This window comes from Trachypithecus francoisi, unplaced genomic scaffold (genome assembly GCF_009764315.1).
Source record: "Trachypithecus francoisi isolate TF-2019V2 unplaced genomic scaffold, Tfra_2.0 Lachesis_group12, whole genome shotgun sequence".
NCBI classification, from domain to species: domain Eukaryota; kingdom Metazoa; phylum Chordata; class Mammalia; order Primates; family Cercopithecidae; genus Trachypithecus; species Trachypithecus francoisi.
This window is the reverse complement of record NW_022681457.1, coordinates 72030509-72046856: the sequence shown is the minus strand read 5'-3', so window position 1 is coordinate 72046856 and position 16348 is coordinate 72030509. Positions and strand designations below refer to the sequence as shown.

The following is a 16348-nucleotide window of genomic DNA, read 5'->3' as shown; positions in this document are numbered from 1 at the left end:
TAAGCAAATTGAGGTATATACATACAATGGAATATTTTTCCACCATAAAACAGAATGAAGTATTAATAAGGGCTACAATGTGGGTTAGCTTTCAAAACTTTATGCCAAGTGAAGAAGCCAGACACAGTTGTCACATGTAATATAGTTCTGTTTGTATGAAATATTCAGAACAGACATAGAGACGATGCAGATGGTGGTGGGGGGAAATGGGGCACTGTGGTACTGTTACTGGAAAGGGATCCAGATCTAAACCCCAAGAGAGGATTCTTGCATCTCGCGCAGCTGAGTACAAGTGAAAACAAGTTTATTAGAAAGTAAAGGAATAGGCCGAGCGCAGTGGCTCATGCTTGTAATCTCAGCACTTTGGGAGGCTGAGGCGGGTGGATCACCAGAGGTCAGGAGTTCGAGACCCTCCTGGCCAACATGTTGAAACCTCGTCTCTGCCAAAAATACAAAAATATTAGTTGGGTGTGGTTATAGGTGCCTGTAATTCCAGCTATTCGGGAGGCTGAAGCAGGAGAATCGCTTGAACCTAGGAGGCGAGCAGGTTGCAGTGAGCTGAGATCATGCCATTGCACTCCAGCCTGGGCAACAAGAGCGAAATTCCATCTCAAAAAAAAAAAAGGCCAGGCTTGGTGGGTCATGCCTGTAATCCCAGCAATTTGGGAGGCCAAGGCGGGCAGATCACCTGAGATCAGGAGTTTGAGAGCAGCCTGGCCAACATGGCAAAACCCCATCTCTACTAAAAGTACAAAAATTAGCCGGGCATGGTGGCAGGCGCCTGTAATCCCAGTTACTCAGGAGGTTGAGGAAGGAGAATTGCTTGAACCTGGGAGGCAGAGGTTGCAGTGCGCCGAGATCATGCCATTGCACTCCAGCCTGGGCGACAAGAGCGAGACTCCATCTCAAAAAAGGAATAAAGGAATGACTGCTCCATAGGCAGAGCAGTGTCATGGCCTGCTTGGCTGAGTATACTTACGGTATTTCTTGATTATATGCTAAACAAAGGGTTTTCTGGGAAAGGGGTGGGGAATTCCTGGAACTTAGGATTCTTCCCCTTTTTAGACCATATAGGGTAACTTCCTGACATTGCCATGGCATTTGTAAACTGTCATGCATGGGTGGGAGTGTCTTTTAGCATGCTAATGCATTATAATTAGCATATAATGAGCAGTGAGGACCTCCAGTGGTCACTTTCATCACCATCTTGGTTTTGGCGGGTTTTGGCAGCTTCTTTACAGCATTGTTTTTATCAGTGGGGTCTTTGTGACCTGTATCTTGTGCTGACCTCCTATCATCCCGACTAAGAATGCCTAACCTCCTTGAATGCAGCCCAGCAGGTTTCAGCCTCATTTTACCCAACCCCTGTTCAAGATGGAGTCAAACAACTCTGACAGCACTACAGCTTTTTTTTTGGAGATGGAGTCTCCCTGTGTTGCCCAGGCTGGAGTGTAGTAGCGCAATCTTGGCTCACTGCAACCTCCACCTCTTGGGGTCAAGTGATTCTCCTGCCTCAGCCTTCCGAGTAGCTGGAATTACAGGCACCCACCACCACACCCAGCTAATTTTTTTTGTAGTTTTAGTAGAGACGGGGTTTTACCATGTTAGCCAGGCTGGTCTTGAACTCCTGATCTCAAGTGATTTACCCACCTCGGCCTCCTAAAGGGCTGGGATTACAGGCGTGAGCCACTGGGCCTGGCCCGCAACACTACAACTTATAGGAGGAACCGGGGAGTAAAACAAAGTAAGTTTCGAATTAGATTTTTAAAGGCTCAATTTTAAAGGATTAGATCAGAAAGTTGGACAAATGGGATGAGATGAAGGAAAAAATGGGAAATAAAAACAAATTATCATTAACCTAGCTGGGCCAGGTGGCATGTGCCTGTATAACCCCAGCTACTCAAGAGGCTGAGGTGGGAGGATCACCTGAGCCCAGGAGCTCGAATCCAGCCTGGACAACATAGTGAGATCCTTATCTCTTTAAAAAAAAAAAAAATGGTGTCGGCTGGGTGTGGTGTAATCATGCCTGTAATCCCAGCACTTTGGGAGGCCAAGGCGGGCGGATCATGAGGTCAGGAGATCGAGACCTGGCTAACATGGTGAAATTCTGTCTCTACACAAATACAAAAGAAATAGCTCGGCATGGTAGCGGGCACTTGTAGTCCCAGCTACTCGGGAGGCTGAAGCAGGAGAATGGCGTGAACCCAGGAGGCAGAGGTTGTAGTGAACCAAGATCGCACCACTGCACTCCAGCCTGGGCAACAGAGTGACACTCCGTCTCAAATAAATAAATAAATAATAACAAATTATCATTAACCTGTTTCAGCCAGGGGCTGGAGTTTAACATCAAGGTGAGTTCTTACATATTACATGCAAAACAGTGGCCCATGAATTTTTTTTTTTTTTTTGGATTAGGTCAGAATTATGTTAAATCTTTTGAGAAGAATAAAGCAAAATATTAGTAACTAATTTCATTAAAGATCTTGAACATAAGTTAGTAAAATTAAGAAACAATGAATTTCATATGTTTTTAGAGGGAAGATTCACTCCTTTGGAAGTTGAATCTTCCCTCTAAATCTAAATCCCTCAGAGAATCTAGTATATAGGAAAAACTACAATTAGGTAAACTATTTTTAGCTACTTGAGTTCAGTGCAGCAATAAGACAAAAAATGAATGCAAAATGTGTTTTGTGCTTATTAGGTCATAGTACAAATCGCTTGTAAAATGTACAGGGAATTTTTGTATACGTTGATTTGTCAATGGTGACTGATTTTTTTTTTTTTTTACTTTGTTTCATTATTTGGTGGCCCTTTTTGTGGCTTTAATATGTAATATTCTCTTAGTTTTGTTTTTGAGAAGATGGAGTTGCTCCATGTCAGATAGAAAAATGCCCATTCTTGCAAGAAAAGGGTTCTCTCTTTGATTGCAGATGATGAAAGCCATGAACAAGTCCAATGAGCATGTCCTGGCAGGAGGTGCCTGCTTCAATGAAAAGGCAGACTCTCATCTTGTGTGTGTGCAGAATGATGACGGAAACTATCAGACCCAGGCTATCAGTATTCACAATCAGCCCAGAAAAGGTGAGCATTTGAGCTGGTTGAGATTATGATAATGGAAAATTATACTGGATTTGGACAGTTAGATACCTCAGTCCCCTAACACTCACTTTCTAGATAGGTGACCACAAACAAATTAATTAACCTTTCCAACCATATTCTTCAGGATTATGTTGACTCCTCAAGTGGCCAGACTCAGAGTTGCAAATGGGACATCTGTTATTGAGGGAACTATTTTGAAAATATGCCCTTAGGAGGGAGGGATAGCATTAGGAGAAAGACCTAATGTAAATGACGAGTTGATGGGTGCAGCAAACCAACATGGCATGTGTATACTTATGTAACAAACCTGTATGTTGTGCACATGTACCCTAGAACTTAAAGTATAATAATTTATAAAAAAAAAAAAGAAAGAAAATTTGCCCTTAGGATATTGACAGGGCCAGCACTGGCATTTGAAGGTGAGACTAGGCCCCATAATGAGAGTATGTTTAGGTAAATTTGAAGCTTGTTAGATGACCATTCCCACAGAATGCTAATTAATTGACAGGATTCTGAAGGAAGGTTCAGTGCTATTCAGAATGTAGTCTCCACACCCCAGATTCGCTAATCAAAATTTGCATTTTAATGAGATCTCTGTGTGATTCAAGTGCACATTCGACTTTGAGAAGCATTGCTCAAGAGGCATTACCTAAAGTGTTTTCTTAGGCTCTATGGTGTTAAAAACTGTTCACATGAAAACATAAGTCTTGTTTAATACATTTCATCTAAGAAACCCTGTGTTAGGCCAGCTGCGGTGGCTCATACCTATAATCCCAGCACTTTGGGAGGTCGAGGCAAGAGCATCATTTGAGCTAAGGAGTTCAAGACAAGCCTGGCAACATAGCAAGACCCTGTCTCTAAAAAAAAAAAAAAAAAAAAGAGCTGGGCATGGTGGCTCACACCTGTAATCTCAGCACTTTGGGAGGCTGAGGTGGGTGGATCACCTGAGGTCTGGAGTTCGAGACCAGCCTAAACAACATGGGGAAACCACATCTTTTGTATTTGTAAAAATACAAAAAAGTTGGCTAGGCGTCATGGCGCATGCCTGTAATCCCAGCTACTTGGGAGGCTGAGGCAGGAGAATCGCTTGAATCCGGGAGACAGAGGTTGAAGTGAGCTAAGATTGTACCATTGCACTCCAGCCTGGGCAACAAGAGTGAAACTCCGTCTCAAAAAAAAAAAAAAGAACAAACCCTGTGTTTTAAACAAGCTTAGACAGGCTTCTTTACTATGGGACTTTATAGATCCATTAACAAGGTGGTGTGTAATCTAATTTTTCAAGAGGAAGATAGCATCTAACTATTCCCAAGTTTATTTGAACCACAAGTCTTTTTTTCCTCAGAGTTTCTCCAAAGCCAGTGTTCCTTCGTATGTTTTGTGAAACACTTGTCTAGTAGGAATACAGTAGGTCACTGTCTTCAATATGTATCTATATAGATAGATATGAAATATGATATATCTATATATTCAATGAGAGAGAGAGACAGAGTCTCGCTCTGTCACCCAGCTAGAGTGTAGTAGTGTGATCTCAGCTCACTACAACCTCTGCCTCCTGGATTGAAGCGATTCTCTGCCTTGGCTTCCTGAGTAATCCTGGGATTACAGGCATGCATCACCACACCCAGCTAATTTTTATATTTTAAGTAGAGACAGGGTTTCACCATGTTGGCCAGGCTGGTCTCGAACTCTTGGCCTCAAGTGAATCCATCTGTCTCAGCTTCAATGCTGGGATTACAGGCATGAGCCACCACAGCCAGCCAATATATTTTTAAAATCAGTTATTCAGTAAAGGTATAAAAGGTATTTAGCACAGGTATATTCAAATGCAGTATCCAAAATAAGGTAGGTGTTAAGGATACAATGCTCCTTATTAGTCATATTGTATCTAGAATATTCAAATAAGTTTTGTATATCATTAATGAAAATATAGTCATAAAACTAGAGGGTCTCCAGAGGATGATTCAATACCTGTGAGAAAGCTGGAGCCTAGGTCAAAGTAAGCCTTCTTGAATAAAGTATGAATGTTTAACCTGGAAAGGTAGAGATTAGAAGGGGATGAAAAAATAGCCATCTCAATTCTTACGGTGTTTTATTATGTGGAAATAAGGCTGAACTTCTGTATAGCTACAAAAGGCCAGAACCAGCACCAATGGGTGAAAGTAAGTAAGTAAATGAATGGATATGGCTGTGTTCCAATAAAATTTTGTTTACAAAAGCAGGCTGGAGGCCAAGCAGGCTATAGCTTGCCAACCCCTGACCTCAACCATTAAGACTCCTTTTCTTGTAAGATACTTGAATTCTTAATTAGAGGAAGAACAAAACAAAATGGAGGAGTATATCTTAAAACCTTGTTCCCAGAACTATTGTAAGCATCAGAATTATTGGTTACATGTTTATTGTGAAATATAGATTTGATTTTTTTATTTAATTTTCTGTATGATGGTGGTTGGAATTCTCAACTTCTGAATATTTCATTAGTGTTCTCAATCCCTCCAGCTTAGGGTCTGTCTTACTAAACTATTTCTATTGCTGTTTTAGTGACTGGTGCCAGTTTCTTTGTGTTCAGTGGCGCTCTGAAATCCTCTTCTGGATACCTTGCCAAGTCCAGTATTGTGGAAGGTAAGGAATGAATTTGTTCAGTCCTTATAATAAGGATTGAACTTATGTACATAAAGGGAATCCTTTACACTTCTGCTGTAGATGTCTGACTCCTGTTTATTCAGTAGCATCTCTTCAGCAAATTAAAACTGCCATGAGAGTGCTTAGTTCTCTAAAGAAAGGAGTAAGTGGCAGGAATACCATGTGACAATGACATTAAAACTAGGAGATGGCCTTTCAGAGCTCTGGGATAAGGTACCTGAGGGCATGTAGTCTGAATTCAAATGTATCATTGGGTGGAAATATTAATATGTAAGTGTGTAGATGAAAGTCAGTCTCTCCTGTCCGCAAGAATGCTGTTGTCATCATTTGGAGTGCAAAATGGGATGTGCTGGCTGCTAGTTTGCTATAATTAGACATGACAGACATGTTGACAAAAGTTAATTAAACTAAAGGCTAATTGGCACACCGTTTATTTTCTTTGTTGGTTATTCATTGTGTTTTGATCTGCTTACTCTTATTTCATAACAGCTGGCTTAAAACAACCATTTTATCATGCTTGCTTATCCTCTAGATCAGGAATCTTGACAGGGCAATGCAAGGATGGTTTAACCCTGCTTCCTGATGTTTGGAGTCTTAGTTGGGATGACTTGAAGTTCTCTGATGACTGGGAGCTAGAATTATATGAAGGTTTGTTCACACATACATCTGAGGCCTGGCCTGGGATAATTTAAAGACTAGGAGTGGTGACTGCCGTACTTCCGTGGGGACCCCTTAACATGGCTTGGTGGCCTTGGGATAGTTGGACTTCTTACATGGTGGTTCAGGACTCCAAACATGAATGTTTTAGCAAGAAGGTGGAAGCTGCATTGCCTTTTGTGACCCATCCTTTAAAGTTATATTGTGTCATTTCCACCATACTCTGGTGTTGGAAAAAGGGAGGGGAATTACACTTCACTTCTACATGGGAGAATGGGAAGATAGCATTGTAGAAAAATAAGATGGGAGATATGGCCATTTATGGAAAATGTAGTCTGCCTCACATGATGACAGGTTTTTATTATTACAGTAGCTCACTCCAAAGCTCTGTGTAAAAACAGTCCTTTCTTAGGCTGGATGCAATGGCTCATGCCTGTAATCCCAGCACTTTGGGAGGCTGAGGAGGGCAGATCACTTGAGGTCAGGAGTTCGAGACCAGCCTGGCCGACATGGTGAAACCCCATCTCAAGTAAAAATACAAAAAAAAACAGCCCAGCGTGGTGGCACATGCCTGTAATCCCTGCTACTTGCGAGGCTGAGGCAGGATAATCGCTTGAACCTGGGAAGCAGGGAAGCAAAGGTTGAAGTGAGCCGAGATCGCGCCATTGCACTCCAGCCTGGGCAACAGAGTGAGACTCTATCTTAAAAAAAAGAAAAAAGGCCAGGTGTGGTGGCTCACACCTGTAATCCCAGCACTTTGGGAGGCTGAGGTGGGCAGATCACGAGGTCAGGAGATTGAGACCATCCTGGCTAACACGGTGAAACCCCGTCTCTACTAAAAATACAAAAAATTAGATGGGCGTGGTGGCCGGCACCTGTAGTCCCAGCTACTCGGGAGGCTGAGGCAGGAGAATGGCGTGAACCTGGGAGGCAGAGCTTGCAGTGAGCCGAGATCGCAACACTGTGCTCCAGCCTGGGCGACAGAGCGAGACTCTGTCTTGGGGAAAAAAAAGGCCTTTCTTAGGGCTGGATTCCAGTGTGTTGATTGAAATACACAGATAATCTTACATATATTTATAGACACTGGCTTTGGTCTTCTTTTGATAAATTTAATAAAATAGTGAGTGAAACACAGAGTGCACTATTTTACAACTAAAATTTACAACTCTGACTACAAAACAGAAACATGCCGTTAATAAATTGTTACAAAATCTAAGAGGTTTTGGGTTTTTTTTTTTTTTTTTTCTTTTTTTTGAGATGGAGTCTTACTTGTAGCCCAGGCTGGAGTACAGTGGCACAATCTTGGCTCATTGCAACTTCTACCTCAAGTGATTCTCCTGTCTCAGCCTCCTGAGTAGCTGAAATAACAGTTGTGCACCAACACGCCCAGCTAATGTTTTTGTATTTTTAGTAGAGATGGGGTTCCACCATGTTGGTCAGGCTGGTGTTGAGCTCCTGACCTCAAATGATCCACCAGGCTCAGCCTCCCAAAGTGCTGGGATTACAGGCATGAGCCACCGTACCCAGCCTAAGAAAGAACTGTTTTCTTAAAATCTAGGAGTTAAAAGTCATTTGGTCTAAAGCAACTAGTTAAAGCCTATATGATCAAGTGTTGACTATAGTTGAAATTGTGACTTCACAAGGTGATTTTAAAATACCCCTTAAATGTTGTGAAATGATAAAATGAACTGGGCATGGTGGCATATGCCTATAGTACCAGCTACTTGGGAGGCTGAGGTGGGAGGACCCTGTGAGGCCAGGAGCTTGAGGCTGCAGTGCACTATGATTGTCCCTGTGAATAGCCACTGTGCTCCAACCTGGGCAGTCGTTTCTTTAAAAAACAAAAAGAAGATAAATTGACCTGACACAGATCCTTACCAATTCAAAGCAGCATGTTTAAAAATTATGTGTTTATGTGTCTGGGTTGGTAATTTCTTGGGTCTTGCATTTCATTTTTGTGTTTCAGTGGAGCAATTGGCTGCCTGTTTATGAAATTTTTATTGAGACTCTTTAGAAATTATTTCATTGTGTGTCAATGAAGCAGAGTAATTGCTCAGCATGTGACAACTTTTACTCTCAATTTCAGTGTTTGCCTTCAACTCAGGTAGGTAGCAGCTGAAAAAGTTACCATCTGTTAGTTATCTGATAGCCCATATGAAACTCGGTGGTAGATTTGCCTTATTTGCTAGTCAATAAATGGATTTATCTCCAAGCCCAGTACTATAATTTATTCAGTGATTTATTTAGAAACATTTATGGGGCATTCACTCTATGCCAGGCAGTCACAGTAAGGTGAGAGAGATGGAGATGCAAACAAATAAATATGATCAGAGGATGATAAATGCAGGAGTGAAAATAGGAACAAAATGTTCAGTGTGTCCAGAAGAAGGTGACTGTGTTTAAGTTTTCCCCTTAAGTAGTCTCAGGAGAAATTCTTAGTTGTGTCTGAAGTGAAATCAACTTAGTTGTGTTTGAAGTGAAATCAACTAGCAAGTGTTTTAATCTTGGCATTGCTTTTCACAACACTTTCAGTAAGAGGTTCAGCTCAAAGAGCAAACCTCTGTATCAGTCAGCTTTGGAAAGCAGAGCAAAGATTTACATTTAACTCGGAGGGATTTGCTAGATGCCAGGTGCTGTGTTTCATTTGCCTCTCCTTTGGCTTTATATTGATTGCTAGATGGCGTTATGGTCCAGATTACTGCAGAGAACATGGATTCCTTGAGGCAGGCACTGCGAGAGATGAAGGACTTCACCATCACCTGTGGGAAGGCGGATGCGGAGGATCCCCAGGAGCACATCCACATCCAGTGGGTGGATGATGACAAGAACGTTAGCAAGGGGTAAATGCAGTACATGTCCTCCCTTGTGGCTTTTAGTTATAGGTTAGGCTCTGGGTTTTGTCTGCTGTCTACATTGGTGTTTTATAGCTTTACTGAAAGCCCTGCCTAAGAAAGACTGCTTTGTATGCTTAACATATAATTTTAAATTTCTGGTTTTGTAAGTTAGTTTCTGAAGGAGTTTCTGTATGTATTTTTGAGAGGAATATAAGTAGGGGGGTTGATGAAACAAAAGAGTCCCTCTATAGTTATTGAGATAACAGTAATACCTGAGCCTTTTAAGATTTACAACACATTTTTGCCAACATTGTTTTGTTTGATATAATAACAGGTGTTAACATTTCCATTCTATAAATGAGTAAACAAGTATCAAAAGGCTAAGTGACTTTTCAGGTCTACAAAGCTAGGAAGTGATAAGACTAGCTCTTAAAACCACCTTCTTGGGCTTCTAATTCTATATTCTTTCTCAGTGTTCGACAACTCTATTCTAATGGTTCAAGCCAAAACCTTGGAGACATCTTTGACACTTTTCTTTCCCCTCACCCCTTTCTTTTTCTCATACCCAGACATTCAGGGACAAGCTGGAAAACATTGCATTTATACATTACAAACTGAACTTTGTATCCTTTCTCAAAGGATTCTACACAACGAAGGGTGCTCTTTTTTTTTTTTTTTGTTAACATTGCTATTTGATGAATTAGAAATTAAACTTAAATTCAAGTAATTTTGACTAAATGAAGTGAATGCCTGATACTGAAGTTTAAGTTTGATTCGACTTTTAATACATAGAGATTTAGCCTCGTGTGGTGGCTCATGCCTGTAATCCCAGCACTTTGGGAGGCCGAGGCAGGTGGATCACCTGAGGTTGGGAGTTCAAGACCAGCCTGACCAACATGGAGAAACCTCATCTCTACTAAAAATACAAAATTAGCTGGGCATAGTGGCACATGCCTGTAATCCCAGCTACTCAGGAGGCTGAGGCAGGAGACTCACTTGAATTGGGAGGCAGAGGTTTCGGTGAGCCGAGATCATGCCGTTGCACTCCGGCCTGGGCAACAAGAGCGAAACTCTGTCTCAAGAAAAAAAAAAAAATACATAGAGATTCAAGAACATAAACAGGTTTGAAAATTGTTAGGGAAAGTTTAGAATCTTTGTGCCAATTATTTTGAATTCTAATCAGAATGAATGTGTATCTCCACATATTTATACTTGTATTTCAGGGAGGAAATGACTGTCAGTAGTGGCCTTTCTGTTTAGGAATCGAGGAGTGATAATTTAGCACTAAAGGAAATGTGTTATGACAGATACATAGATACTTGTTTATACCAGCACTGTCATAAGTAGCAACTTGGTCAAATAATTCCTTTTTCTTTTTTTTTTCTTGGAGACAGAATCTCAGTCTGTAGCCCAGGCAGGAGTACAGTGGTGCGAGCTCGGCTCACTGCAATCTCCGCCTCCCAGGTTCAAGTGATTCTCATGCCTCAGCCTGCCCAGTAGCTGGGATTATAGGCGTGTACCACTATTGGCTGGCTAACTTTTTGTATTTTTAGTAGAGGTGGGGTTTTGCCATGTTGCTGATGCTGGTCTCGAACTCCTGAGCTCACACAGTCCTCCCACCTCAGCCTCCCAAAGTGCTGGGATTACAGGTGTGAGCCACCATGACCAGCAAATGATTCTTAATAAATATTTATTAGACTCCTAAGTTCCAAGCAGTGGATCAGTAATGGGAATATAAGCACATACAGGTGAATATATCATATTCCCTCCCCTTCAGAAGTTCATTTGTAAGTCAGGTATGCAAACATGAAGAATATATCATGACGAGTATCATTACAGTCAGGAGCAGAGTGAAAATAAGATTCTTGAGTGGGTGACCATGCATTCACTGAAAGAAGGAATACTGGAAGAAGAGCAGGTTTGATTAATCAATTTCTTTACGTTAAAGAGAACTAGCTCCTGGAAAAATGATTCCTTTTTGCATGTGTATTCTTTGAATTATTGCAGTGCATAAATCCTTTCCCAAGAGTTCAGTTCATGTACATTTTTATACAGTGGCTTCTTCTTGCTATGATGTGCTGCGCAGGTGTGTTCAGCAGGGTACCCAGTGTAATTAGCAGGAAGACTTCTGCAGCAAAATGTGATAGGAAAAATGGCTTTTCTAACTTCAGGAGCCGCTTCTATCTTTCCTTTGCCTCTATTTTAGTGTCGTAAGTCCTATAGATGGGAAGTCCATGGAGACTATAACAAATGTGAAGATATTCCATGGATCAGAATATAAAGCAAATGGAAAAGTCATCAGATGGACAGAGGTAAGGAAATGAAACTTGGCATACTTGACCCACTTTGAGCACAACTTTTTGCTAGGCCAAGAGCCACATTCTGGGTTGACTCTGTAGGATAAGAAAAAAATATCTCTGAGAAAAATCTTTCTCGTTTATACCCAATTCCCCCTGATCTATCTGAAATTACCAGGAAGAAATGCTGCCAGTTGCAGCCTGCACCCGTCTGATGTATACTCCTTCCTGTGAACTAACTTTTAGAGATTTCTTTGCATTGGAACTCAGTACATCTCTGAATGGTGCATTCCATCTCTGCTGTATTCTTCAGAAAGCTGGGTCAGTTATTCTGCACTTATAAACTATCTTAGATAACACGACAGTTTTTAAAAAAACAGACTTATTTCACTAATAAGAAAACTAGGCCAGGCACAGTGGCTCACACCTGTAATCGCAGCATTTTGGGAGGCTGAGGTAGGTGGATCACTTGAAGTCAGGAATTCAAGACCAGCCTGGGTAACATGGTGAAACCCCTTACCCACTAAAAATACAAAACTTAGCTGAGGCGTGGTGGTGCATGCGTGTAGTCCCAGCTGCTTGAGAGGCTGAGGCATGGGAATTGCTTGAACCCGGGAGGCAGAGGTTACAGTGAGCCGAGATCATGCCACTGCACTCCATCCAGCCTGGGCAACAGAGCAAGACTCTGTCTCAAAAAAAAAAAACAAAAAAACAAAAAAACAAACAAACTAGGCCGGGCGCGGTGGCTCATGCCTGTAATCCAGCACTTTGGGAGGCCAACGTGAGCAGATACCTGAGGTCTGGAGTTTGAGACCAGCCTGACCAACATGGAGAGACCCCATCTCTACTAAAAATAAAAATTATCTGGGAGTGGTGGTGCATGCCTGTAATCCCAGCTACTCAGGAGGCTGAGGCGGGAGAATTGCTTGAACCTGGGAGGCAGTGGTTGTGGTGAGCTGAGGTCGTGCCATTGCACTCCCGCCTGGGCAACAAGAGCGAAACTCCGTCTCCAATAACAAACAAAAAAACAAAACTAAAGCTCAGAGACTAATTAACTTGCTCAAGATTACAAGGCAAATAAATAATGATAAAATCCTGATTAAAATCCAGATCTGGCCAACTCCTAAGCTCTTTCCCACTGTATTAATTTGTTCCTTGAAAGCTGTATTAGAGGCTCACCTGCAAATGAGAGGAGCAGGGCAGTGACCCTTTTTTGTATGTACATATCATATAGATCAGAAAGTTTATTCTCTTCATCCCCAAGAGGTCTGAGAAAAAATAAAATTTGAAAAAAATTTAAAAAGTTCTCAGTGAGTAAACAGGTAGAGCTTAGATTCCTTTATTACTTTGGAACCTCATGTATGCTAATTTGTAAAAGATTAAATTATAAGATCTCTAGGATTCTTTTCAGCTTTGAAACTCTTACATTAAAAAGAAAAAAAAATTCTGTGACTTCTAGCTTTTCCATTTCACACAAAAGGAAACAGACCCAGGGTTGTTAAATCTCTTACTCAAGTTCACATGGCTGGTTCCTGATAGCAGAGATGAGACCTGGTTCTCCAGTTCTGAGCAGCTGTCCTAAGGGACTCATCCTGCATAACAGTCTCCATGATTTCATATGCAGCCAAGGGATTTTAGTTGCTTGCTATGTAATGATTTGTCCCTTTGACACATTTTGAGCAGCGCAGAGTCTGGAACGTGTAAAACACTTTATGGCTTACAAAGCAGTTTGACCTCTGTTCCCTCCTTTTTGCCCCCCAGTAGCAGTGAGGTAGGCAAGCTACCCATCCTAAGATGCAAATGAGAAAACAGGCTCAGACAGGTCATGTGACTGTAACTTGGTGACTGATGTTGGTTAATGGCAGAGCAGGGGCCAGTGCTCAGGTCTCCTGACTCCCACTCTGTCACTTCATGCCACCACTCTCCAATGCATCCAGGTACAGGGCTTCGGAGCTGCCTCCTTTGTCGTCCTCTCAGTGTAAGCTCCTTATGGAACAGTAAGCTAGGAGTAGCTATATGGAAACATCATGTATTTGCATTTCTGTATCTTTTATATTTTTGCCTTTTTTTTTTTTTTGAGATGGAATCTCTCACTCTTGTTGCCCAGGCTGGAGTGCGATGGTGTGATCTCGGCTCACTGCAACCTCCGCCTCCCGGGTTCAGGCGCTTCTCCTGCCTCAGCCTCCTGAGTAGCTGGGACTACAGGCATGTGCCACCACGCCCGGCTAACTTTTGTATTTTTAGTAGAGACAGGGTTTCACCATGTTGGCCTGGCTGGTCTCAAACTCCTGACCTTGTGATCCACCCGCCTCAGCCTCCCAAAGTACTGGGATTACAGGTGTGAGCCACCGTGCCTGGTCTTATATTTTGCCTTTATACAGTTTTATCTTCACAATAACCAGAGAAGTCAGGTGCTTTCCACTTTACAGAGACAAATTAATTTTTTTATTTTTATTTTTTGGAGACGGAGTCCCACTCTGTCGCCCAGGCTGGAGTGCAGTGGCGCAATCTTGGCTCCCTGCAAGCTCCACCTCCCAGGTTCACACCATTCTCCTGCTTCAGCCTTCCGAGCAGCTGGGACCATAGGCGCCTGCAACCACATCTGGCTTTTTTTTTTTTTTTTTGTATTTTTAGTAGAGATGGGGTTTCACCGTGTTAGCCAGGATGGTCTCGATCTCCTGACCTCGTGATCCGCCAGCCTTGGCCTCCCAAAGTGCTGGGATTACAGGTGTAAGCCACTGCGCCCAGCCAAGGCAAATTAATTATTAAGAAGTCCTCAGCCCAGCCAGCATGCTGAAACCCCGTCTCTACTAAAAATATAAAAATTGTCTGGCTTGGTGGCAGGCTCCTGTAATCCTAGCTACTCGGGAAGCTAAGGCAGGAGAATTGCTTGAACCTGGGAGGCAGAGGTTGCAGTGAGCCGAGATCACGCCACTGCACTCTAGCCTGGGCAACAGAGCAAGACTCTATCTCAAAAAAAAAAAAGAAAAAAAAGAAGTCCTTTGGACCAGGTGCAGTGGCTCACACCTGTAATCCTAGCACTTTAGGAGGCTGAGGCAGGGGGATCACCTGAGGTCAGGAGTTTGAGACCAACCTGGCCAACATGGTGAAACCCCATCTCCACTAAAAATATGAAAATTAGCTGGGTGTGGTGGTGTGCACTTGTAGTCCCAGTTACTCGGGAGGTTGAGGCAGGAGAATTGCTGGAACCTGGGAGGTGGAGGTTGCAATGAGCCGAGATCGTGCCACCGCACTCCAGCCTGGGTAGTGGGCAACAGAGTGAGACTCCATCTCAAAAAAAATAAAGTAAGTCCTTTGGGCCAGGTACAGTGGTTCATGCCTGTAATTCTAGCTCTTTGGGAGGCCAAGGCAGACAGATCACCTGAGGTCAGGAGTTTGAGAACCAGCCTGGCCAACATGGTGAAACCCCATCTCTACTAAAAATACAAAAATTAGCCGGGCATGGCAGCACATGCCTGTAATCCCAGCTACTTGGGAGGCTGAAGCAGGAGAATCACTTGAATCCAGGAGGTGGAGGTTGCAGTGGGCAGAGGTCATGCCACTGGACTCCAGCCTGGTGACAGAGCGAGACTTTGTTTCAAAAAAAAAAAAAAAGTCCTCTAACTTCCTTTAGTCCTCTGACTAAGGGACTTGCTCATGACCCTTCCTCTGTGGTGCTAGGACTTGGGTCATCAGTTCCAAGTGTGTTCCGCTTCTGCCTGTGCACAGTGCAGTGCATGGCTCTGTGTGGGCATGCTGACACAGCTCCTGCCTCTGCAGTGGCGGGGCTGTGTGGTGCAAAAAGCTCTGCAATCAAAGGCTCAGATGCTAGTCTCAGCCCGGCTCTTCCTCTGTCTCTTAAGTTCTTCTGTCCCCTTGAGCCAGTCAGTTCCCTTCTAAGAGTAATTGTAAAATAAAGCAGCTGGGTCACATCATCTATAAGGGCCATTCTCTTAGACTTAAGATCATTATCTAGGTAAATTGTCCACATATAGGGTTTACCTTTTAGTGGCATACAATGCAAAATGGAGGCCTTTTGTAGTTCTGAGAATGTGCCATTGCAACCGTGGAGGCTTGCAGGGAGTTAGGCAGTCTTCTGCTGCCATTTTGTGGATACAGAGATGGAGAGACGGATTGTTTTTTTTAGGTGGAAGACATAAATGCCCAACTTTTCCTGGCCCAGGGACTTTATGGTGTCCTGTTCCTGTCATGTCTTCTTGCAGATCTTGGAGAATCAGGGTACTCATATACAGTGAGCTAATCTACTTCTCCCAAAATCTAGGTACAAGTTTAAAAGTCTCTTTTGTTTGGGGAACAGGTGTTTTTCCTAGAAAACGATGACCAGCACAATTGCCTCAGTGATCCTGCAGATCATAGTAGATTGACTGAGCATGTTGCCAAAGCTTTTTGCCTTGCTCTTTGTCCTCACCTGAAGCTTCTGAAGGAAGATGGAATGACCAAACTGGGACTACGTGTGACACTTGACTCAGATCAGGTACGATGTCTTGCGCAGCTTTTAAAGCTGGCCTTGGGCAACATCTGTATATTCTGACATGTGAGTTTTTTTTGCATCACCCTAGAGAGCTTAATTCTCCGACCTTCTGGCCTGACCAGATACAGTGTTCTGGCCCTCTCTTTAATAGTACTATACCCACATGTGATGCTTGGTCAGATTCTCTCAGAACCATTTGAACTGTGGCTTCTTTACCTGCATGGCTTACCAAGGAGCTGGTTTCCTTCTTAGTGTAGGGTAAAGAGGGGAACGTGTGGTAGGACCTGCCAGTTCCTGCCTTGATGTTTACAAATTGCCAGACCTCTGTT

The 16348-nt window shown here is 42.8% G+C and overlaps 1 protein-coding gene across 5 annotated transcripts in view; it reads left to right on the top strand.

Annotated features, from left to right (window-relative positions):
- Window positions 1-16348, top strand: part of ZFYVE9 (zinc finger FYVE-type containing 9) — a 208383-nt gene that overhangs the window by 190631 nt on the left and 1404 nt on the right. For all 5 annotated transcript variants that reach the window (XM_033226366.1, XM_033226369.1, XM_033226367.1 and 2 more), the window contains 5 exons: window positions 2931-3081; window positions 5638-5718; window positions 9074-9236; window positions 11437-11542; window positions 15846-16022. In XM_033226366.1, the coding sequence (XP_033082257.1) occupies window positions 2931-3081; window positions 5638-5718; window positions 9074-9236; window positions 11437-11542; window positions 15846-16022 (678 nt within the window). The remainder of the gene's footprint in view (window positions 1-2930; window positions 3082-5637; window positions 5719-9073; window positions 9237-11436; window positions 11543-15845; window positions 16023-16348) is intronic.